General features: G+C 45.8%; 4 protein-coding genes across 12 annotated transcripts in view; 1 reads left to right on the forward strand and 3 right to left on the reverse strand.

The window, feature by feature from the left end:
* Positions 1-1,012, reverse strand: part of si:dkeyp-27e10.3 (UPF0606 protein KIAA1549) — a 15,350-nt gene extending 14,338 nt beyond the window's left edge. The window contains exon 1 of the mRNA XM_041964120.1: positions 859-1,012. Coding sequence (XP_041820054.1) covers positions 859-1,012 — 154 coding nt within the window. The remainder of the gene's footprint in view (positions 1-858) is intronic.
* Positions 1,013-4,967: 3,955 nt separating this feature from the next.
* parp12b (poly (ADP-ribose) polymerase family, member 12b) lies at positions 4,968-11,660 on the reverse strand. Of its 2 annotated transcripts, none has more exons than XM_041964383.1 (8): positions 11,268-11,660; positions 9,692-9,827; positions 7,591-7,858; positions 7,414-7,485; positions 6,665-6,791; positions 6,410-6,578; positions 6,163-6,280; positions 4,968-5,666 (listed from the first exon to the last, which is right to left on the reverse strand). In XM_041964383.1, the coding sequence occupies exons 1-8, from the start codon at positions 11,618-11,620 to the stop codon at positions 5,566-5,568; spliced, it is 1,344 nt and encodes a 447-aa protein (XP_041820317.1). In that variant the 5' UTR covers positions 11,621-11,660; the 3' UTR covers positions 4,968-5,565. The 2 variants fall into 2 exon arrangements, with proteins under 2 accessions (XP_041820317.1, XP_041820316.1); XM_041964382.1 differs by having other exon boundaries at positions 7,582-7,858.
* Positions 11,661-11,797: 137 nt separating this feature from the next.
* On the forward strand, positions 11,798-24,628 carry ovch1 (ovochymase 1). 6 transcript variants are annotated; one of them, XR_006007912.1, is made up of 13 exons: positions 11,815-12,187; positions 12,343-12,438; positions 12,547-12,730; positions 12,946-13,021; positions 13,386-13,575; positions 13,680-13,819; positions 14,016-14,286; positions 14,441-14,663; positions 17,855-18,012; positions 18,176-18,274; positions 18,466-18,602; positions 19,307-22,019; positions 24,251-24,628. XR_006007912.1 is itself a non-coding variant. In XM_041963543.1 (13 exons), exons 1-13 carry the CDS (start codon positions 11,986-11,988, stop codon positions 19,466-19,468), a joined length of 1,860 nt encoding a protein of 619 aa, XP_041819477.1. In that variant the 5' UTR covers positions 11,815-11,985; the 3' UTR covers positions 19,469-22,373. The 6 variants fall into 6 exon arrangements, 5 of the variants coding, with proteins under 5 accessions (XP_041819479.1, XP_041819477.1, XP_041819476.1 ...); XM_041963543.1 differs by lacking the exon at positions 24,251-24,628 and having other exon boundaries at positions 14,016-14,166; positions 14,245-14,286; positions 19,307-22,373; XM_041963542.1 differs by lacking the exon at positions 24,251-24,628 and having other exon boundaries at positions 11,815-12,037; positions 12,110-12,187; positions 19,307-22,373.
* The window catches only part of stab2 (stabilin 2), a 36,533-nt gene continuing 31,353 nt past the window's right edge, over positions 19,669-24,848 (reverse strand). The window contains exons 60-68 of one of the 3 annotated variants that reach the window (XM_041963539.1): positions 24,654-24,787; positions 24,293-24,458; positions 23,641-23,747; positions 22,081-22,200; positions 21,843-21,989; positions 21,200-21,310; positions 20,979-21,110; positions 20,442-20,552; positions 19,669-20,249 (exon numbers count right to left, since the gene is read on the reverse strand). In XM_041963539.1, coding sequence (XP_041819473.1) covers positions 20,190-20,249; positions 20,442-20,552; positions 20,979-21,110; positions 21,200-21,310; positions 21,843-21,989; positions 22,081-22,200; positions 23,641-23,747; positions 24,293-24,458; positions 24,654-24,787 — 1,088 coding nt within the window. In that variant the 3' untranslated portion in view covers positions 19,669-20,189. Of the gene's footprint in view, positions 20,250-20,429; positions 20,553-20,978; positions 21,111-21,199; positions 21,311-21,842; positions 21,990-22,080; positions 22,201-23,640; positions 23,748-24,292; positions 24,459-24,653; positions 24,788-24,848 lie in introns of all 3 variants that reach the window. The other 2 variants (XM_041963538.1, XM_041963540.1) reach the window with 2 other exon arrangements.

The raw sequence follows: 24,848 nt of genomic DNA on the forward strand, positions 1-24,848 counted from the left end.
CATCTCTTTAAAGGAACTTCCTGTTTTGTAGAAGAAGTTCAGAGGTCAGAGGTCAGAGATTGATCATTAAAGAACTGCATATATACCATCCACCCACCCCCCCTTCCTCCATATGTCGACTATGTTGCTCTTTATACTGCGTCACCTGACTTCCTGCTGTGCTCCTGCCATAATCACTACAGCCACTAGAGGTCACCATCTTAAAATAAGTGTAAATAGGGGTCATAGTTGGGGGTGGGGGTGTTGGGATGGAGGGGGCATGTCCTCCTCTCCTCTATAGTTTCAGGTTGATTCTCTGGCACGAGCTCCAGCAGCAGCGTTTTTCTTTGAGTTCAGGATTCACGTCTGATTCTTTAGATTTTATTTCATTTTATGTAAATGAATAAATAAACAACGTGTGTGGAACAGAACAGAACAGAACAGATCAGAACAGAACAGAACAGAACAGAACAGAACAGAACAGATCAGATCAGAACAGAACAGAACAGAACAGAACAGATCAGAACAGAACAGAACAGAACAGATCAGAACAGAACAGAGTCGTCTGCATAAAGAACCATCTTGAAGTCAGAGAAAGAAACTGGACCCGAGCGTCGGTTCAGTTTCAGTGACATCAGCGTTTCAGTCAGACTCCTCACACAGATTAAATGTGAGCAGCACGGGTGGAGGCATCCTGATTTTTAAAACAATGAATCCTACATTTCCCATAATGCACCTGGAGAGCGTCTGTCATTACAGCCTCTGGGCCGGGTGAACAGATGGGTCGTTCAAATAAGCTGATGAGGACTATCCAGGACCAGGACCTTTAACCTGTAAAATCTGTAGACTGTCCCTTTAAAAATCACAAATGCGACTGACCTGCAGCAGGTGAGCTTGATGTTACCATGGAAACCAGTGTGCCGGCCACCATCAGGATCACACCGAGCGCGCACCTGCACGCCGAAGTTCTGGGGTCCATCCTCGTCCCGGTCCTGGTTCTGGAGCCGGAGCCCAGAGGAATCACTGGGTCCATCGTCCTCAAAGGGCCGGTCTGATCCGGGTACTGAGAGCCGAAGGCCCGTCAGGAGGACCTGAACCGCATGAAACACAGCAGGAGTCAAACCTCAGCTGATGGTCCTCGCTAAAGATTCAGCTTCTAATTACACATCAGAGGTTTGTTTCATCTTCAAACACTTCACATAATTCAATCCGCAGACACAAGAGGGACCACTGAGACCGGGACCAGGACCTCTGAGGACATGTCCGTGGGAAGAGTTTTTCTTTCTGATACAAACTACAGGGTCGATATTTTAAAAATGATGCCTTCAGGTTCAAAGTTTAACCAGTGATGCAAGAAGTACTCTGATCATCTTCTTCAGTACAAATAGCATCAAATAATACTTAAAGTACCAAAGTGAACGTCGTCATGGTGCAGAATGGCCCTTTTTAGAATAATTAACACATATTCTTGCATTTTAATAATTGTTGCATTCGAGTGTTCATCACTTTAATGTTGCAGCTGATGAAGATGGAGCTCGTTTTCATGGCTGCTGGCTCATTTCATCAAGTTATAAGTTGGTTTAATAATCTGAAAGTAACTAAGATGCCACATAAATGTAGTGCAGTATTATAAAGTAACTGAAAATGGAAATACTCGAGTGAAGTACAAGTACCTCAAAACTGTCCTTGAAAGGATTGAGTGGAGTTTTAGATACAAGCTGAACAGTTAGATGATTCATGGAGTACTGGACATGTTGATTCACAGCTCACTACTCTGACAGTCAATTAAATGTTTGAGAAATTTTTTGAGCAACAAAAAGTGTCAGTTTCTCCAAAGTGACGTCACAAACTACGACGAGCATTTTTCATCAAGAAGAAAACCCCCGAATACTTCTGAAACCTTTTCTTGAAGAACCGCAGACCAACGCAGAACGTTACGGTTCTGACAAACACTGAATGAATTCTTCATGATTCTTCATCATTTATTAATTTCATTTTTCAAGCTTCAATTAATCAGAAATGATGAAAAACCTTCAGACACGTTTCACATCAACACACACAAATGAAATGTGGATTCACATCAAACCACTTTTTATTGGTGTGAACGTCAGACGACACAAACGAGCTTCCTCCACCTTCCTCTAATATTAATTCATTAATATCGTCAATCATTTTCTTTGTTCATGTTTTAGCATCTCAACGAGCAGGACTCCATGATCCTCTCGACGAGCAGGACTCCACGATCCTCTCAACGAGCAGGACTCCACGATCCTCTCGACGAGCAGGACTCCACGATCCTCTCAACGAGCAGGACTCCATGATCCTCTCGACGAGCAGGACTCCACGATCCTCTCAACGAGCAGGACTCCATGATCCTCTCAACGAGCAGGACTCCATGATCCTCGTTCTTTAAGAGCATGATGGTTATTTCATAGCAGTCACTGACTCAAGGGCCCAGATTTCAACCATGTCTCATGGTCGTCATCAGTTTGCTCTGTTGCCATGGAGATAAAAACGTGTAAGTGGACCTTAAGTCAACACATTTTGTCAGATTTCTGTTTGAAAGGTCAAAATAGAACATGAACATGATTTTACCAGAAAATTACCAGATGAGCACTAAGCGGGCCCCAAATCCCCCAAACATCACTATTTTCCCTTTTCTTAGATTTCACAAACGGAGCAACTGCCCCAAACCCGCCAGACCCGGAGAGACCTGCAGAGACCCGGAGAGACCTGCAGAGACCCGCAGAGACCCGCAGAGACCCACAGGGACCCACAGAGGCCTGCAGAGACCCCCGATAGTTCAGTGAGTCAATGCTGATGGGCTGTACATCTCTGGACTTTGGACTTTTTCGGGTGTTTTAGAGCTCAAACTGTTGATCAAACACTGGAGAAGGAAATGAAGCTGAGCTGCAGTCCTGATGATCAGGTTCAAGTGGGACCAGGACTTTCATATCCTGCATTTCATATTTCCATCATTCCTCTTGAATCATTTATTCACCTTTGTTCCGGCCCTGCTCCGCTACCAGCAGTGTTTCCAGGCCGCTCACACCTCTGCTGGCCTGGCTCGGCTCGGTTCGGCTCGGCTCGATCTCCGATCACACACATGACCCCATTACCGGACAGAAAACCTGCTAACATCCCGGGCCTGTCTCACACCTCTCCGTCTCTCCTCCGCGGACACGCCGAGCAGGATGCCTGTTTCAAGCCCGCTCCACAGTCACTGTCCCGGGTTAAACCTGCAGAGCATCCGTTCCACAGCGACCCGGTCCGGCGCCTGTTTAACATATCGGCCGTGATCCTGATCGTCCCATTAAATCGAGTTTGATCCAGCCCACACCTCTATGTGCGGCGGCTATAACCCAGCTGTAGCCTCCACGCCGCTAAAACCGCCACCGAGCTCCGGCGATGCGGATCAGACCCGCAGCAGCGCCTCATTCACACGGACCATTAAAATACAAGCTTTTCATTGAGACGAAGCCGAGCCGTGCTGTGCTATCGTAGCAGGGTGCATTTTATCCTCTAGCAGACATGAGACCTACCTGCCATCCTGGAGATGCGGTTCGGGCGCGTCACGCCTCTCCCGCAGCCGCGCGGCGCGCTCCCTGCGCGGAGGAGGAGGAGGAGGCGGAATCAGACCTTCCTCCTCTCCTCTCTGTCCGCAGTCTTCTTCACTTCCACGTGTCTTCGCGGTAATAAAAGCACGAACGAGCCTCCTCCGTCCGGTGATCTGGACCCGTCCCTGCTGGTCCCGGATCCGTCAAATTAGGGCACGTCCGTCCTCGGTACCAGTCCAAACCGGCTCCGCCTGCTGCTGCCGAGCGTCAGTTGATCGAAATCTGCAATTCAAACGACATCTTGTTTTCTTTCTCTTCACACACAGACGTTTTACCAGCGCTGGACTGGATCCCGACCGACGCTGACAGCACCTGGATTTCATCCGAAAGATCCGGTCCAGATTGAGGAAATCCACCTCGGTCTGAGCGGGTTCAAAACATGAATAAAGCAAAAGCTCAGATTGTAAGGAAACACAATCAACTCGCGTGAGACATGGGTCAGCAGTCTGGATTAGATTAAGACTGACAGTCATTTAGATTTACATTTAGACCGAGATTAATCTGGATTTAGATTTAGACTGAGATTAATCTGGATTTAGATTTAGATCGAGATGAATATGAATTCAGATTTAGACTAAAGTTAATCTGTGTTTAGATTTAGACCGAGGTTAATCTCTATTTAGATTTAGGCCACAGATGAACTGAAACACACACTGTGTATGTTTCATCATCATCACTGAACGTGGAGCTACGGTGTCCCAGAGGGGACTCTGTGGGACACATCTCACCTGTTGTGGATCAGGTAGCCCACTTAGCTTCCACGCTTGCCACCGTAGAGACTATATAGAAATAATCCCTCTCTCCTCCTCATCATCACTTCTGACCCCGTATAAGTGTGAAACCCAATACAAGTATTTACTTTATCAGAAAAAACTGCTCAAAGAGGCCTATGTGCCAAGTATCAGTGTATACTTTAATCATAAACTTGACATAATTAATCTACGTAAGTTTCATTATTTCTTTCATGGAACACAAGATGTGAAACCAGACCTGAGCAGGTTCTGTTCCAGAAGTAACAAAACCTCATTCAAGTCCAAAAGCTTGAGGTCCAGCTTTGGAACAAAACCTTTCTCACCAACTGTTCTGTGGTTCTACAGGTTTAGAAATTAATAGAAAAACACTAATTACTGTAGTTTATTCAACACTTTTGTTTCTGAGGTCTTCACATATGCACCACCACTCTGGTAGATGCTCACAGGCGCTCTAGTTTTCTGAATGCTAACAAAGTAACTTAAAATCACTAAAAGCTTTTGATATCTGACAGCACGAATATAAACAGGTCGTATTTTAGTCAGTTTAGAATAAAGAGACAAAAATCCAGGAACAAGACTGATGACAGAAAAACCAAATGAAAGACTGCACTGACTTACAGAAGCTCGACAGTCAGTTTTATTTCTATAGCGCCAAATCACAAGCGAAGCTGTCTCAGGACACTTTCCATACAGAGCAGGTACAAACACGTAATCTACAGAGACCCAACAGATCCCTCAACAGATCCCTCATGAACACACCTGGAGAGGAAAACCTGACACCTGTCTCTGATTCCATCTACACTCTGTATAACATGTTAGCATGTTAAGATTAGCTAAACCCCCCCAGGTAAACAAAAACAGTCACCATGTTATTATGCTAGCATGTATTAATATCTTGGCACATTATGATTCATGTAATCATTGAAGCTTGCCAACATGAGGGAACCAGGATGCTAATATTAGCATAATGAGCATTTTGGTAGCATAAAAGTCATGTGATCTATATATATGTGTGTGTGTGTGTGTGTGTGTGTGTGTGTGTGTGTGTGAATCCATCAAAATCTACAGCAACAGACTCGTCCATGTCAATTTTAAGGATGGAAGTCAGAGGAGTGAACTGAAGGAAACAGAGGAAAAATACAGAAGTGTTAAACCGAGATAAGGCACTCAGTCCGGTCCAGTCCGGTCCGTACCGGCAGGACCAGGTCCCGGTTTCTCTACTGGACAGCCTGTTTCTCCACCTCGGCCACAGAGACGAAGCGTGGGCGACGGCGAACTCGCCTCTTGGTGTTGTGTTTGGGGTTCCTCTGGTACATATCTGCGAAGAAGAAGACGAGGTCCGAGAGTGAAAGCTGTGAAGAAGAGCGTCGCCTCAGTTTACTGAGCTGCTAGACAACGAGACAGGCGGCAACATGCAAACCAGTTCAGCTTCAGAGAATGAAAAACTGAAACTGCAGAAAAATCTTCACTGAAAAAACATTTACTCAACTGTTACGTGTAAAACTACATCAAGGGTGAAGGGCACATGGCAACTTTTTTAGGACTCAAAGCACAAATCTTAGAGCTTCCAGTAGACCTGGAACTCGTGGTCTTGACCTGGGACTTACCTGTCTTAGAGGTTGTTTAGGGACTTGACCTGAGACTTGAACTGATACTCACGTCTTGACTCAGAACTTGACCTGGGACATGACTCGATGCTTGTCTTAGGACTGACCTGTCCTGACTTGACTCCGGCCTTCTGACCCAACACGTACATGTGACTTGTAAAACTCTGATTTGGATCCAGCTCTGTTCGGAGGGACAGGAAGTCGTACCTGTGAAGCTGAGGACGTACTGTCGTTGGCCTTTCACCACTCTCACAGCTGTTCTGCCAGACAGAAACGCCTCCTCCAGAGTCCGTGACGTCACCGAGGTGCTCCGCTGGTTTTCATCCTGATGGGGGTGGGGGGGGGGGTTAACACACCGAGATGCTAATATTATGATCCCAGTTGGCATCGATTTGATGATTTAAGCGTCGTATCTAATCCGTTAGTTGAAAACTGAAACAGCGGTACGACTCACCAGCTGTCCGTACTCCATCCAGTTCCCCCGGTCCCCCTTATAGTACCAAAGCCACTGAGTTGTCAGGATGTAGTGAGGCGGCTTTGTTACTGAGGAAACCGTCGAGAGACGTCGAACAGGCAGCGACTCCCGACTCATCGTCAGGAAGTCAACGGGCTGATCGCTGCAGCTGAAAACACACGAAAGCTTCAGTCGCCGCCTCCTGAACCGCTGAGTATCTCCAAACCTGGACTAAGGTGAGAGGTGACCTCTGACCTCTGCGTCTTAGACGGGTCACAGAAATCTCGCTCGATGTCCTCCATGTGCTGCAGATCCGTCCAGGTGAGGCCATCAAACACCTCCCACTTGTAGGGCAGGTGGAAGTGAACACGGTGGCACTCGTCTGCACGAAGAGACGAGAAAGAACAAAAACACGAGAAGTTCTGAAAACTGCAGCACAAACTCAGGACAGATCATCACATCACCTGCTGACACGAAGCACACGTCAGAACATCTGCTGTCCAGATCTTCACTGAAGCTAAACGCTGACAAACAAATGAATAAATAATTAAAATAATATGTTTTAATTTCTTACCAGAATTAATTCTGGACACAATTAGAAAATAAAACGTCTGCAATGTGTGATGGATTTTTTTAAGAAAAAAAAAATCTAAATCAGGGCAGAAATCTGACATATAGGTGTTGATGAGGGGTTTTTCATGGTTGTGGATAATTATTTTAATAAATCTTTATTCATTTACAAAGTAATCAATGAAAGAAACATTCATGGGTACAGAATGTGACGTTACATTATTCCAGAGGTCAGTGAATGCCTCACAGAGTACAGGGAACACTGAACTGCTGAATGATGATACCCGCTCTGCAGTTTGGAGACACTAAGTTTAGCTGCCATCTAGTGGAGTTTACAGGAAACTGCAGGCATAACAGACCAGTTGGTCACATGGCTAAAACATGGGGGGGCTGTTTCCTGTCAGTGAATCAGACGAAGATGAAGCTGAACTCACTCTGGAACTTGCAGCTGTTCCTGATGAAGTGCAGACAGATGCTGCTCCGGTCGTCTGAATCAGGAAGCTTCTCTGACACAAACACAGACATGAAAAGTCATGATGGTGGAAAACAACTCGACCAGAACGTTGTACAAGCGTGTAGATTGACGCACGACACAAACTAACTTAGTGCACCATCTGCAGGTGTGTTCCTGTCGTCCGTGGAGGCGGCAGCACTGAGGTGGTGGATGTTCCTGTAGATCTCCTGGATGACGCCTCCGCTCAGTCCTCTCTCCTCCAGCATGCGGCGGCCATGCTGGTCGACGGCGTGCTGCCGTTTACACTTGAGTCCGAACATGCAGTCGCCTTGAACGAAGTGCTGACACAGGTGAACTTTGGTGCATTTGTCTTGGAAGCTGCAGGAACCGTGAGGACCAGAGCCTTTGTTATAGTGCGAACACACCTGAGACAGGAAGAAATGATGTCACATTACACCTGTGATGAGTCAAACGCCAGGAGGAAGGACCAATGAAAACCACTGAAGAAAAGTCTTATTATTAATTATGACTTAAAGGACCAGCGTGTAGGATTTAGTGGCATCTAGTGGTGAGGTGGACACCCTGCACCTCACCCTGTCTTTCCAACGACTACTAACAAAAACCACACAAGTCTCTCTCAACAGTCTGTCTGTTCTAAGCTCCTGTAGAAACCTGATGGAGCCACCTGGTGGAGGCACTTAGTGGAGCCACCTGGTGGTGCCACCTGCTGGAGCCACCTGGTGGTGCCACCTGGTGGAGCCACCTGCTGGAGCCACCTGGTGGTGCCACCTGGTGGAGCCACCTGGTGGTGCCACCTGCTGGAGCCACCTGGTGGAGCCACCTGGTGATGCCACCTGCTGGAGCCACCTGGTGGAGGCACCTGGTGGAGGCACCTGGTGGACTCTGTGGAAGAGGACCTGCTCCCTCTGGAGATATGAAGACCACGACTCTCCTCTGATTCTGCACTAATGAAAACGTGTGTGAACATGATAATCCATTTCTGCCGACAGATCCCCATAAATCCTTCACACCAGCCCTTTAACATTTAAAATTTATTTTCATATTATGAGAGAGAGCATTTCATTAAGAGATCTCACAATTATTAAAGAGAGTTTGTAATTTTGAGAAAGCTCATAGCTACGTGAACAATATACAGTTTCTATACGTTCATACGTAGCTTATAATTATAAGATAAAGATCTTCCATTTTTTAGTCATAATCTTGAATTCATGAAGTACAAAATCCTGTAATGATGAGATTTTTCTCATAGTTTTGATCTCACAAGTGTGAAATAAGTTCTTGTGATTCCGAGATGTTTTCATGTTCAAGTTTTATTGTAATTAGGCCAAATGAATCCTCTGATCACTACATGGATTTCTTATAATAATGAAAACCTGGAAACACATCATAAAGTCCTGTAGATCTTTATGAGAGAGCTTGTAGCTTGAAAAATCAAATGATTACGAGATATTTTCTCCAAATCATTCGATCATTAGATCTGAGTTTTGGACTTTGTGATCGTGTGAAACTATGAGAATTCTTCTAACGTTAAGATCCTGATGATTCACAGATCTCATCATTCTTCTTTTCTTTGTAATTATGAGATGAGAAAACATGGGTTTGGTTTTCTTTGGCGTAAACAAACCTGACAGAGCAAAGTTTTACCTCTGTGGAAACTTCAGGCATTTTTATATTTTCATTTCTTTGTTTTTTGGTCTTTTTTCTTTTCGGCTTTAACTTCTTGTTTTAAAACTCGTTCTGTTTGAGGTCCTTCAGGCTTCTCTTCCCTCGTTTCTTCTTCACCCTCTCTGGCCGTTTTCATTGTTACAGTGTAAACCAATGACACACGCAGCTGCTCTGACATGTGGAGTCACAACTGTATCATCCAATCAGACTGAAGGATCCTCATCTCTGTTCCCGTCCACTGAGACCAGAACAGAAGCTACTCGATCCAAACGTCTCCAGAAGAGAGAAAAGAAAGTGAAAATGAGAGAAAACACAGAAACAGAAGAACAAACATTTCCTGATGTTCTTCAGATCCAACGACAGTCTGACTAACAGCAACACATTTCACACTGATTAACCCATAATGGAGAAATACAAAGGTGTGTCACAGGTGTGTCGAGAGTATAAACCGTGTCAGGTGTGACAGGTGTGTCACAGGTGTGTGTTACTTTCGACAGGTGTGTCACAGGTGTATAACAGGTGTGTCACAGGCGTGTCATACTTTCGACAGGTGTGTCACAGGTGTGTGTTACCTCTGGCAGCAGCGTGGGGTCGTTCTGCAGCAGCAGCAGGAACAGGTCGTCTTCGCTGAGCTCGTGAAGTGTCAGCTCTCTCAGTAACTGGTAGTTGTGATCTGAATGAATGTCGTGGGAGAATTTACACGACTTCCTGTGACAAAGACACGAAGGTGAACAAGTTCAGTGTTCTGTCGACTTTATTTTATTACTATTGTTCAGAGGTTTTATTTCCATCTTAACGTACATGTTAGTATTCTCTTCATCTTTATTCTGTCTCATTTTTACTCTTATCATCCCCATAAATAAGATAAGTGGGTTTTATCCTCCATCTTATGATGCATTCAGGTCCTCTGTCGGTGCTCTGTCTTTAACGTGTCGCACTGCTGTGGTCTGTAGGCCAGACGAGCATAGACTTAAAATCAAAAAGAGCATCACAGCCGACCCCGACTTTAACGTGCTTTCATTGAGAAGTCCTAAAAATGTGCAGATTATCCATTAAAAGATAAAAAATAACTTTATTTGAAATTTTCACTATATAAAAAAAAAATATGTAGAAAAATATAAATAAAAATACGTATTGCCCCAATAACTGTGAAAAAAACCAATGTATGCTGCCTTCAGATTAAAAGTAATAATAAATAGTGTTAATAACAACTTTAAATGTCAAAGATTACTGTGATGGAAACAGAGAAAAGCAGGAAACAGAACAATCAGTGAATTATCAAAATAGTTGAACTAATTTTAATGTAAAAGTTTAACTAAATTAAGTTTTACAGTAGTTGAAGGAAAACTTTTCATTGAGATTTCTCTTCACTGGAATTAAGAGGCCAAAAACAGGGAAAACAGGCACTAAAGGGCTGTCCACATACTTTTGGCCACATCGTGTATATAAGATCAAGCTAGAATAAATAAATCAGGAGGCAACAGTTCAAACAGCTGATGTTGAGCTGATGCAGGTGTTTGAACCCTGGCAGGTAAACATGCATCATTCAGCCGTCAGCGTGACTTCCTGTCCAGAGAGACCAGGTCTGGACCAGCGTCCTGACCAGCAAGTTGAACATTTAGATGTTAATATATTAATTTATATAAAGACAGAAATCCGGATGTGTAAACAGAAATCAGCTGAGAAGGCTGGTCACGTGCTTCTCCACATACACAAGTTTCATTTATCTGAAACCCAAAAAGCCTCATCAGACACAAACAGCGGGGCGTGACGTCACTGTGACGTCACAGAACACATACAGACGTGTATCATGATGCCATCATCCTACATGTTGGCTGAGTTTAACATCAGTCTGAGGAACAGTTTCATTTCCTGACTCATCAGCAGCTTCGCTTCCTGTTTCCTTAAGTTTCGTTTGTCTCTTGACTGCTGCAGGAAGTCTGGATCAGTCCGCCACAGTAAATAGTCCCTGTTCAGCACGCTAGGAATCAGACCAATAACAGCTGGTGAGCAGTGGATTCCTCCGCTGCTCACAGAACAAACTCATTTCTTCCTCTGACAGATGTCACGTGACGTGACCAGGACTTTAGGATGAACTTGTTTTATGACCGCGACACTGACACACCTGAGCGCGTGCGTGGGACTCACCTGCCCTTGCCGAACCTGCAGTTTCCATAGATGAAGAACTTGCAAAGGTGCAGCTGCTGACAGTCGCCCCCGTCCCGGCCGGGCCCGCCGCACTCCTCCCGGCCGTACCCGCTGCACAGCCGCAGGGAGGTTTTGGCGACCACCAAGCAGTCCTCCAGCCGCTCCCCGTCGCCCCCCGCCAGGCCGCGGACCAGCAGGAAGCGGGGGCATCGCTGGATGATGAAGCAGAACTCTTCTTCGGTGATGCTGCAGCGCTGCAGCAGCTTCCGGTGCAGCTGCAGCAGCTGCATGGCTCCGTTGCTGCTGCACAGGAAGCTGGTGGCCAGCAGGATCTCTCTGCTGTACGCGGACATGATGCTCAGCGATCAGCTGATCCTCAGACTGAGCTCTGCCGAGCGGGAGGCGCGAGGAACATCACACTGTCACTTCCGCTCCCGCACTGTCGCAATAAAAGCATACACTTCACGGTTTTCTATTTCCAGACTAAAAGACTGAGGAACATTTCTTCTCGATGTTTTTTTTTTTGTCTTGTAAAAATGAAAACAAAATGACGTCTTGTTTGAGGCACCTGAGAGCGAACTGAGTAGAACCAGACCTGAGTTCAGTTTGTGGAGGAGAGAGACAGTCCAGGTGTTTGTAATCAGGCAGGTGTGACAGGTGACTCATCAAACAGTTCAGTGTCAGTGAATGAGAGTGTTCTGAGCCCCAGTGAGACGTGATGCTGTCTGTGGTTTGTCTCCTGTCAGTGTGTCTGTTTACCTGTCGCACAGGTGAGAAACTCTTGAAACTGATTCGCTCTTTGGCTGTTTGTTCGTGTCAAACTGTGTTTTGTGTTTGTGCAGCTGAATCCAGTCAGAAACCATCAAACACATCAGCTGACAACAACACGGCTGCTGCTCCGCTGCAGCTCCAGGCTCCAGGTTCTGCACCTGAAAACTACCTGAAAACTTCAACCTGAAATAAATCACATCTACTGGATCATGAGACTAATTTTTATTGAATCAGTTGGATCAGAGGAATATTTCTCAGCTGATGTTTCGTGTCTGAGAAGTCTGTTTCTTTTTTGTCTCTGCAGATTCAAAGGTGAATCAGATCCAGAATCAGCCGAATGTGACTTCAAATGAAACTCTGCAGGAACACGATGGTTCGTCTGGACGCTTTGGATCCAGCGGTAATCAGCTGTTCAAATACAAACATCATAAAACAAATGTCATTTCTGTGTAAAATGAAAAAAAATTAGGGTAAAACTAAAAAAAACCTTTTTTAACGCACACTTTAGACCTGTCGGGGGTGCGGTCCTTCATTCCAGAGCAGGAAATGGAGTCCAGGATCATCGGGGGTCAGGAGGCCTGGGCCCACTCGTGGCCCTGGCAGGTGTCTCTACAATTTGCCTCCATGCCGGCCTGCGGAGGGGCCGTCATCAACCCGCTGTGGGTCATCTCTGCTGCGCACTGCTTCAAAAGGTCAGAAGTCATCTGCTAGATCTGGAATTAGACCAGGTTCAGATAGACCAGGACTAGACTACTCACCAGACGTGACAGTTGTTTACTGCTTTCAAAGGTCAGAGGTTAGAATTCGGTTTGTTCAGAGCCTCGTTCAGTGTGAGAAGACCGAGACTGTCCTGGTTTGAGAACTCGTCTTCCCTGTTCCACCTGCTGATGATTCAACCTGTTCACAGGTACAATAAAGCTTCTTTCTGGACGGTTCTGGCTGGAAAACACGACCTGGATAATCCTCATGAACCTGGACAACAAGTTAGAAACACACAAACACTAAACTCACGTATTGTGTGTGTGTGTGTGTGTGTATACTCTAGATCCGATCCACCATTAGAGGATCACATCAATACCTCGGCTAACCTTTAGCATTTAGTAATTCATCAGTGTCTTGATTATGGTCTTAACTCACTGTTTCTTAACCTGCGGTCTGTGGACCAATCAGAAAAGGTCAAACTCACCTGTTCTCCTGAAACATCTGGTCCCTCGTTAGAAAATATGTGTCTGTAAGACAACAGATTTCCTCAGAGAGCACTAATGTATAACTCCACAGTCCTCCATGTGTGAATGAGGATTCATAAAAGAACAGGAAGTGACTCCGTTCTTTTAACTTCCTGTCCAGGTGGTTGGCGTCTCCGTGATCATCAGTCACCACGGCTACAACACGCGGACCAAAGCGGGCGACATGGCTTTGCTGAAGCTGCAGCAGCCTCTGGTCTTCGGCCGATTCGTCAGACCCATCGACGTCTGGATGACCCCGCTGCCTCCCTTCAGGAACTGCACCATCACCGGCTGGGGCTCCACACGAGAGAGTAAGGGGGGGTGGGGGTTAGACGACTCAGGGAGCGAAGAGCTGGTTGAGGCTGAATCTGACTTGAAATGACTCGACGTTTCTTCCTGATTTCTGGTTCGTCAGATGGTCCTCGAGTCCACAGACTCCAAGAAGTGAATGTGACCATCCTGCCCCCTGGTGTCTGTAACCAGTACTACCACGGAAGGATCCGACCCTCCATGTTCTGTGCTGGGAAGGACGGAGGAGGGGTCGACGCCTGCCAGGTATGACCCAAACACCTGCAGAGTCTGAAGATGAGGAGGAAATATAGAAGAGGGACCACCAGAGTTCAGTATGTGGGCTGTGAAGCATTTCAAACCAGTCTGAGACAGAATCTAGAAACACTTTGTCCTGTTGTGCTCTCTGTCCTGTCTGAGTCTTAATCCCACTGTCTCTGACACTGTCCTGTCTCTGTCTCAGGGGGACTCTGGAGGTCCTCTGTCCTGCTTCACTGGCAGCAGGTATAAGCTGGCAGGTTTGGTAAGTTGGGGAGTCGGTTGTGGACGAGCCAGAAGACCGGGAGTCTACACCAAAGTCCAGCAACACACTCAGTGGATCTCTAACATCATGAGTAAGTTTCACAGATCGTCCACCTACCTGTTACAGGTGTGTTCTACTCTGAAGAGCTCCTGGTCTGTTTCATTCACAGGTGATCAGAGTATCGTGTCTGCAGATGACGTCACCGCTGAGGGTAGGTTTCAACATCTGTCATTTAAACTCATTTCTGTCTTTTATCCCACCTACTACCCTTCAAACTGTAGAGACGCTACGGAAACTGCACTGCACAGGCGTTCATGTTATTCTGTCCACCGCTGTATGATCGCACTTGTTCACCTGGATGACAGAGGACAGGTGTGGTAAGCAGCAGAGCTCCGGCTGTGAGAGAGCTCCAGGCCTCGCTCATCTGTCAGTGTCCCGGGATAATGAGGTGTCTGTGGGGAACGTGACAGAGTCCTGCCCCTTCTTCTGGCCCTGGCAGGTCAGCCTGCAGTCCAACGGACGCCACTACTGCAGCGGGTCGCTCATTCACCGCCGCTGGGTCGTCACGGCTCAACACTGCAGCGTCAGGTAATACTACTACTACTACTACTACTACTGCTGCTACTGGGTCGTCACGGCTCAACACTGCAGCGTCAGGTAATGCTACTACTACTACTACTACTACTACTACTACTACTGCTGCTGCTACTGGGTCATCACTGCTCAACACTGCAACGTCAGGTAATACTACTACTACTACTACTACTAGTACTGCTGCTACTGGGTCATCACTGTTCAACACTGCAACGTCAGGTAATACTACTACTACTACTACTAATACTACTACTGCTGCTACTGGGTCATCACTGCTGAACACTGCAACATCAGGTAATACTACTACTACTACTACTACTGCTGCTACTGGGTCGTCACTGCTCAACACTGCAACGTCAGGTAATACTACTACTACTACTACTACTACTACTACTGCTGCTGCTGCTACTGGGTCGTCACTGCTCAACACTGCAACGTCAGGTAATACTACTACTACTACTACTACTACTGCTGCTGCTACTGGGTCGTCACTGCTCAACACTGCAACATCAAGTAATACTACTACTACTACTACTACTACTACTACTAGTACTACTACTACTGCTGCTACTGGGTCGTCACTGCTCAACACTGCAACGTCAGGTAATACTACTACTACTACTACTACTACTACTGCTGCTGCTACTGGGTCGTCACTGCTCAACACTGCAACGTCAGGTAATACTACTACTACTACTACTACTACTGCTGCTGCTACTGGGTCGTCACTGCTCAACACTGCAACGTCAGGTAATACTACTACTACTACTACTACTACTACTACTGCTGCTACTGGGTCGTCACGGCTCAACACTGCAGCGTCAGGTAATACTACTATTACTACTACTACTACTACTACTACTACTGCTACTGGGTCATCACTGCTCAACACTGCAACGTCAGGTAATACTACTACTACTACTACTACTACTACTGCTGCTACTGGGTCGTCACTGCTCAACACTGCAACGTCAGGTAATACTACTACTACTACTACTAATACTACTACTGCTGCTACTGGGTCATCACTGCTGAACACTGCAACATCAGGTAATACTACTACTACTACTACTACTACTACTGCTGCTGCTACTGGGTCGTCACTGCTGAACACTGCAACATCAGGTAATACTACTACTACTACTACTACTACTACTACTGCTGCTACTGGGTCGTCACTGCTCAACACTGCAACGTCAGGTAATACTACTACTACTACTACTACTACTACTACTACTACTACTGCTGCTACTGGGTCATCACTGCTGAACACTGCAACATCAGGTAATACTACTACTACTACTACTACTACTACTACTGCTGCTACTGGGTCGTCACTGCTCAACACTGCAACGTCAGGTAATACTACTACTACTACTACTACTACTACTACTACTACTACTACTACTACTACTACTGCTGCTGCTACTGGGTCGTCACTGCTCAACACTGCAACGTCAGGTAATACTACTACTACTACTACTACTACTGCTGCTGCTACTGGGTCGTCACTGCTCAACACTGCAACGTCAGGTAATACTACTACTACTACTACTACTACTACTAGTACTACTACTACTGCTGCTACTGGGTCGTCACTGCTCAACACTGCAACGTCAGGTAATACTACTACTACTACTACTACTGCTGCTGCTACTGGGTCGTCACTGCTCAACACTGCAACGTCAGGTAATACTACTACTACTACTACTACTACTACTGCTGCTACTGGGTCGTCACTGCTCAACACTGCAACATCAGGTAATACTACTACTACTACTACTGCTGCTACTGGGTCGTCACTGCTCAACACTGCAACATCAGGTAATACTACTACTACTACTACTGCTGCTACTGGGTCGTCACTGCTCAACACTGCAACGTCAGGTAATACTACTACTACTACTACTGCTGCTGCTACTGGGTCGTCACTGCTCAACACTGCAACGTCAGGTAATACTACTACTACTACTACTACTACTACTGCTGCTGCTGGGTCGTCACTGCTCAACACTGCAACGTCAGGTAATACTACTACTACTTCTACTACTACTACTACTGCTGCTACTGGGTTGTCACTGCTCAACACTGCAGCGTCAGGTAATACTACTACTACTACTACTACTACTACTACTACTGCTGCTACTGGGTCATCACTGCTGAACACTGCAACGTCAGGTAATACTACTACTACTACTACTAATACTGCTGCTATTGGGTCGTCACGGCTCAACACTGCAACGTCAGGTAATACTACTACTACTACTACTACTACTACTGCTGCTGCTACTGGGTCATCACTGCTGAACACTGCAACATCAGGTAATACTACTACTACTACTACTACTACTACTACTGCTGCTGCTACTGGGTCGTCACTGCTGAACACTGCAACATCAGGTAATACTACTACAACTACTACTACTACTACTACTACTAATACTACTACTGCTGCTACTGGGTCATCACTGCTCAACACTGCAACGTCAGGTAATACTACTACTTCTACTACTACTACTACTACTGCTGCTACTGGGTCATCACTGCTCAACACTGCAACGTCAGGTAATACTACTACTGCTACTGGTATTACTACATCTGCAGCTCATCCACTGTATCATCAGGTAATACTAATACTACTACTACTACTACTACTACTACTGCTACTGGTATTACTACATCTGCAGCTCTGCTACTGGGTCATCACTGCTGAACATCAAGGTAATACTATTACTACTACTAGTATTACTACTACTACTACACCTGCAGCTTATCCACTGCTAAACATTGCAACATCAGGTAATACTACTACTACTGGTACTACATCTGCCCAATGGTGGTGGATGACCTATCCACCACCATTGGGTCATCACTGCTGAACACTGCATCATCAGGTAATAGTACTGCTAGTGGTACTACTGTTAATACTACACCTGCAGCTCATCCACTGCTATCAGGTAATAGTACTGCTAGTACTACTGTTAATACTACACCTGCAGCTCATCCACTGCATCATCAGGTAATAGTACTGCTAGTACTACTGTTAATACTACACCTGCAGCTCATCCACTGCTCTCAGGTCATCCCTGCAGGTAAAATATCACAGTACCACACTCAGTCTGCAGGATGCTGTCTGGTGAGGTCACACTGTGACGGCTCCTGCTGACTTTGATTTGTTCCTGCAGAGCTAAAGAGGACGTGGTCGTTCTGGGAGTTCATGACCTCCGCTTCTCATCAGCTCAAACCGTCCCGGTGGATGAGGTCTTCAACCTGCCGCAGGACGGCAACTTCCCCCCCAAGTCTGACCTGACGCTGCTGCGCCTCAGCGTGCCGGCCAGATTCAGTACGAGCACCAAAAAACAAACCACACAAACTCTCACAGTCGACATTTTACACTCCAGTTTCTCTGCAGCATCGTGTTCTGTGTGCCGTGTATTGTTTTATCGCAGGTCTCTCTGATTTTGACCCTGTGTAATACTGGAAGTGTCTTCTGCTTGTGTCTCCAGGCTCTAATGTGGCTCCAGTTTGTGTCCCCGATGAGGAAGAGGAGCTCGATGACAGCTGGTCTTGCGTCACAACCGGCTGGGGAGCGACAAAAGCAACAGGTAGTCCCTACATGTCTGCATACAGAGCAGGAGACACAGGTGACTCCTGGTTTCCTTACAAACAACATGTATCACAGTAAATGCAGAGACGGGTACTAGCCCCCCCAAACATCCTCAGTATCATGAAACAAAACCTTGAAGGCGTTGCTGCACCAAACCCAAGCAAAGTGTGTGTGTGTGTGTGTGTCTAGTGGACCTAGATCCAGACCGGCTGCACCACGTCGGACTGACTCTGGTGAATCAGACAACCTGCAGGGACAAGTGGGGAGGAGGACTCATCAGTGAATCCCACATCTGTTCACATCCTGCAGGTTCCCCCTCCTGCATGGTAACTGCACCCTCAAATTCACGTACATTCACTCTGCCGTCGGTTAAAGCGCTCACCATTCTCAATCAATTAATTATCTAAAATGAGTAACCACGGCAACACGGACGCAGTCGTGCCTCTATTTGCATTTCACCGGGTTGACCAGACGGAGTGCCGTCTTTAGGAAGGATGGCGACCAGAACGTACAGCTGCAGGAAATACACTGCCCCGATAATCTCATTCAATATTCAGCTCGCTGCTTCAGGATGTGGCGACAGCGCGGCGGTCATCTGTCCCTGAGCGTCTCGATATCAATGAAGGGACGGTGGCGAGGCTGGACGGCGAATAATCCTGTCGTTAAACGTACTGTTGCGTTGCGTTACGCGGTGCGATTGACTAGCACGACGTTAGCTTTGTGTCCGAGCTAAAGGTTCTCTGAGCTGAGTTCAAATAATGTTCTGGTGCTGACTCAGATCTAACGATTGTCCTGCTACTGAGTCAAACCCTCAGGTGTTACCGTGGAAACAGAGGTATGGCGTGTGAAAAACTTTTCAAGGTGTTGATCAGGAATTATTGGACAACGTGGAAGAATTATTCCCTCCAAATATTCAGTTTTTCTCAAATCAATAAAGATGATCTATTAGTAACTAAGAGCGCGTTCAGACAGCTTCCTGTGATCAATAACTCTTTACTTTTTAAAAAAAGATTTGGCGTTTTCTCTGCAGGGCGACTCTGGAGCGCCGCTGCTGTGTCGGAAGCGGGGGGCCTACTTCCTGTTTGGTGTGGTCACGTGGGGCAGCGGGCGGTGTGATGGAGACAAACCGGCCATCTTCTCGAGGATATCGGATTATGAGTCGTGGATCACTGAGGTGACAGAAGACGTCTGAATGTCTCCGTCACAAAATAAACTCAATTAACTGGAAGCTGTTGGTCTGCAGAGCTGTTTGAACTGCGGGGGGGGGGCTGTTGGCTTGATGTAAGGATGGAACTCAGGTGTGAAAAGGAAAGTGAGCCTTGAGTTCAGAGCGTTTGGGTGAAATGTGACCGTGTTTAATGGCTTTGTTTCTGGCTGTTTGGGCGGGGGGGTTTGCCAAAAACAGCCCGTATAACTCATCCTACAGACACAACCACTCAACACACTCCAGTTATCAGCGTCTGAAGTTTGATTCAACATGAAACGTCCTCTTCAGCTTCTCTTCTTCACTTTTGATGAGAAAAACACGAGAAACATCTTCAGCAGTTTGTTGTTTTAATCAACATTTAAGAACAACAGTTAAAACTTCTAAAATGCTTGTTTGAATGGGGGGGGGGGGGGATGAGTCTCCAGTCTGTCCTTTCATGTCTCCACACTGAAACGTCAGTTTGTAGTTCCAGACTTCGTTGGTGGATTGAAAACACGTCGGCTTTTACAGAAGATCTTGAGATGTCAGATTTTAGAGGTCGACCTGAAAGCATCGTTGGTGTCGGCTTTGAGTGGGGGCGGGCGGTTCAGGACTGACGATGATCCTCTATCACCCTCCTGGTTCAGTTCTCGGAAAGACGAAGCAGAGACGGCTGCTGTCTTTGATCGGTCTGAGGCTTCGAGATATGAAACCAGCAGTTTCTCTCTCAGCTGTCCTGCAGCAGGTCGTAGGACCCTCCGGTCACCACCTCGTGTTTGTCCTCCGCCTGAGGACACAGAAAGTCTCCGGTCAACGCTACTGTACTGCTTTCAAAGTGATGTCTCATATTAAAAACTTGAAGTGGTCTAAAGTTGTAAAGACATGAATTCAGACTAAAACAGAAGCTGTGAAGCAACATTTTGATCTAAACTGTGAACTGAGCTGATCGCCGGTCTGTCGCACTGACATCAGGACTCACTGAGCCGTCACATGTGTTGGACTCAGCAGGTTCTGGACCTGCTTCATAAACCGGGTTACAGATGCTGCGACCGCCGCCTGCAGGCGGAGCCTCTTCCTCTCCGTCATCCTCCTGTCAAAGTGAAGGCGAAGGTCGACACTAATGTTACCACACAGTACAAGAAACATCATAATACATCATTCACAGTACGCAGTACTGTCCTGTCATGGGTTGAGATACACGTTTTGTTTTATACTCACAATATGAACAATGTACTAACAGCAATAAAGCTGTGGAACACTACCACCACCTACAGGTATCAGGAAGCAGCTCACTGAATATTTTCACAATAAGAGCTAAAAAATGTGTGTAGTCAAAGTACAGGAATATGAGCCAAACATCCATCAGGGCCCAGCAGGAAAGTTCCAGGAGGAAAAAGTTAATCGTCCGGGGATCAGTTCAACCTGAGCTCTCATCACAACTTCACTCTGTAGAAAATCTGAACTTTGTGCATGAGATGAAACTGAAACTAAAAATCACCAGAGGCAGCACACTGACCTTGAAGTAGTGGAACTGGAAGGGTTTAGTGTTGTGGGAGTAGAAGTGGTATCCAACAAAGATGATTCCTGCCACCAGAACAATCAGCAGCACCACTCCAACTCCAGCCCCTGCCTTATGTGCCACATGCATCTGTGCAACCAATCACAGACAAGGTCAGAGGTCACATGGACAAACTTGTAAATACTATTAGTGATAGCATGTGTGGAATTATCACTCACCTGTTGGCGAGGAGGCGGGGCTTTCAGCGGTCCCTGGAGAACATGTATGATCCCGTTTGAAGCCAGGATGTCCGAGTCAGTGACGAAGCGGTTGTTGATGTAACGAGACGACTGAAGACATGAAAAAGATTTCAACATGTGAGAACCATGAACTACAGAAGGACCTGAACTCCACAGAACCCCGTCTGTTTTCTCAGTGGAGACTCGCTGCTGCTTTAAGAGCAGATTCAGGCTAAACTGAATAATGTCGTAGGCCAGTCTGCTTTGATTGACAGGAGTCTCAGCCAATCACAGTCTGCTGTCGTGTTTCAAACGTTTTGCTCAAATCAGTATTTTCTGGCTTCAATAACTGACACTTTGTATGACGTCGAGCACTGAACACAAAGCAGGTGATCACAATGTGCAACGAGCTGCTCGAGCTCTTCATTCATGAAACGTTTGCCTGTGATGTGCTGACATACACACTGCAGGTAAAGAGAGAGCACATGCATCAGACTTGTACCAGTAATATCTGACCACATATTAAACTGTATCTGCAGTCGTGAGTGTGAAAAACTGTCAAGTCCTGAAGATGAATTGTTTTTGATCCGATATTTGTAATTCCTGACCGAAATGACGAGACAGCGTCAGTAATAAATCTGACCAGAGCCGACGGGTCGAGCAGGTCAGCGACTCCGAGGACGGTCAGGCTGCCGACGCGAGTTCGGATCCTGCTGCCGTTCTTCAGCTGGCTGACGGGAAGAGCCTGACCCTCCGACAGGTGGAACTCCATGTCCCGCTGAGACAGTGTCTGCAGGGACACACGGACAAGTACGTCCAGGTGAGGACAGGCTAACAGGTAGCGCTACAGTACTGATGAAACATCTTTCTGCGTCACTCACCTGGTTGTCAGGTAGGCCGCTGTTGTCCGGCACAAACAACGTTGACTGGACTGTCAGGTTACTGAGACGATTCACAAAGTTCTTCCCTGACACAGACACTTGAGAGAAGTTCAGGATTTGCTGCAGAAGACAAAACAAATGTGGAATAACTGAAGAGACTAAGTGTCCATGATGAAGGTTTCATGGCTGCAACAGCTGATGAGGAAAACAAACATCCCAGAATGATTTCAGAAGAACATTTCAAACAAACTGTTAAACTGTGACTCAGCTATAAACAATCTGACTCAGCTATAAACAAACTTAAACTGTGACTCAGCTACAAACAAACTGTTAAACTGTGACTCAGCAATAAACAAACTGTTAAACTGTGACTCAGCAATAAACAAACTGTTAAACTGTGACTCAGCTATAAACAAACTGACTCAGCTACAAACAAACTTAAACTGTGACTCAGCTATAAACAAACTGTTAAACTGTGACTCAGCTACAATCAAACTGTTAAACTGTGACTCAGCTATTAACAAACTGTTAAACTGTGACTCAGCTACAAACAAACTGTTAAACTGTTAAACTGTGACTCAGCTATTAACAAACTGTTAAACTGTGACTCAGCTACAAGCAAACTGTCAAACTGTGACTCAGCTACAAACAAACTGTTAAACTGTGACTCAGCTATAAACAAACTGTTAAACTGTGACTCAGCTACAAACAAACTGTCAAACTGTGACTCAGCTATAAACAATCTGACTCAGCTATAAACAAACTGTTAAACTGTGACTCAGCTACAAACAAACTGTTAAACTGTGACTCAGCTATAAACAAACTGTTAAACTGTGACTCAGCTATAAACAAACTATTAAACTGTGACTCAGCTATCTGTTAGACTGTGACTCAGCTACAAACAAACTGTTAAACTGTGACTCAGCTATAAACAAACTATTAAACTGTTTCTCAGCTATCTGTTAGACTGTGACTCAGCTACAAACAAACTATTAAACTGTGACTCAGCTACAAACAAACTGTTAATCTGTGACTCGGCTACAAACAAACTGTTAAACTGTGACTCAGCTATAAACAAACTGTTAAACTGTGACTCAGCTATAAACAATCTGACTCAGCTACAAACAAACTTAAACTGTGACTCGGCTACAAACAAACTGTTAAACTGTGACTCGGCTACAGACAAACTGTTAAACTGTGACTCAGCTATAAACAAACTGACTCAGCTACAAACAAACTGTTAAACTGTGACTCAGCTATAAACAAACTGACTCAGCTACAAACAAACTTAAACTGTGACTCAGCTACAGACAAACTGTTAAACTGTGACTCAGCTATAAACAAACTGCTAAACTGTGACTCAGCTTCAAACAAACTGTTAAACTGTGACTCCGCTATAAACAAACTGTTAAACTGTGACTCAGCTACAGACAAACTGTTAAACTGTGACTCAGCTATAAACAAACTGTTAAACTGTGACTCAGCTATAAACAAACTGTTAAACTGTGACTCGGCTATCTGTTAGACTGTGACTCGGCAGGACACAAATGTCTGACTCACTGTGAGGAAGTTGGAGAAGGCTGGTGTGGATTCAAGGACCTGCAGCAGGTTTCCTGTACAGCTGAAACCGTCTCCAACATAACCGGGCTTACACTCACACTTCACCTCTGAAACAAACTTCTGGTTATTGATCATCAATACATCAGACAAACAAAATAATTAAAGCACAAGCTTTTCCAACACTGTAGAACGGTTATCTATGGATTAGTGTCTACAGAAATTATAAATATGTCATAAAACTGTTTGGCTAGAAAAACAAGCTAATGTGTTTAAATTCCTAGAGTATAGAGTATAGATTATACTTATTATAATATATAATATTAGAAAAACAGTCCTTTTTATCAGCCATATTTCTTAGTACATTGACAAGCTGTCAGTAATATTCATGAGATATATCTGGTTTCTCTAGAAAATTCTTTGTTATTGTGTGTTTTGTGTGTTCTGTCCAGGTCAAATTTGTCTCTCAGTAAATCCAATGAGTGTCAGATCATGTGCAGCAGGTTAGAAAAGCTCGGTCCAATGTCGACCGGTGAATGAAAATGATTTTTTACAGTTCAGAAATTGTCAGGTGTGGACTGCTTTTATCAGGTTTAACTTTTCTTCCTTTCAGTGAATGTGCTTCACACCATCGTTCCTCCTCTTCCTCTCTCACCCTTCATCCGGAAGCAGAAAGTGTCCCAGGTCTCGCTCAGGTTTTTACGGGTGCCGTAGTCCACGATACCCACGTGTCCAAAGCCACACTGGGGACTGGAATAGGTGGTAGGGTACGCCACCCGGGCCTGGTCTATCCAGCCAGCAGCACACATGTTCAGCCCGCCCTACAGAGACCAGCAGGACCAGCAGACACAAGCCTGAGTCCAGAAACCAGCGCATTGATGGGGACTATTTTCAGCAGCAGATGAATCCACATTTGGTGCTGCAGTGAGTGTGTGTGGCAGCAGGATGGTGTGTGTGTGTGTGTGTGTGAGAATAAACTCTGGAGGAGGAGTCAAAGGCGTGTTGTGTTCACTGACCTGCTGAGCGTAGGACAGCTGAGTGTACGTGGCCAGGCTGCCTCCCTGTGCGGTGCAGGCCTGCTGAGCTGCAGTGTAGTTCAGTTTGTACTGACCTTTAACGGAGCGGTAGTGAAACACACCGAGCTTCGCATCTACACACAAACACAACAGGAAACACACACATGACAACACACTCGCTGTACACCACCACCG

The sequence above is a fragment of the Chelmon rostratus genome, chromosome 22 (genome assembly GCF_017976325.1).
Source record: "Chelmon rostratus isolate fCheRos1 chromosome 22, fCheRos1.pri, whole genome shotgun sequence".
Classification (NCBI taxonomy): domain Eukaryota; kingdom Metazoa; phylum Chordata; class Actinopteri; order Chaetodontiformes; family Chaetodontidae; genus Chelmon; species Chelmon rostratus.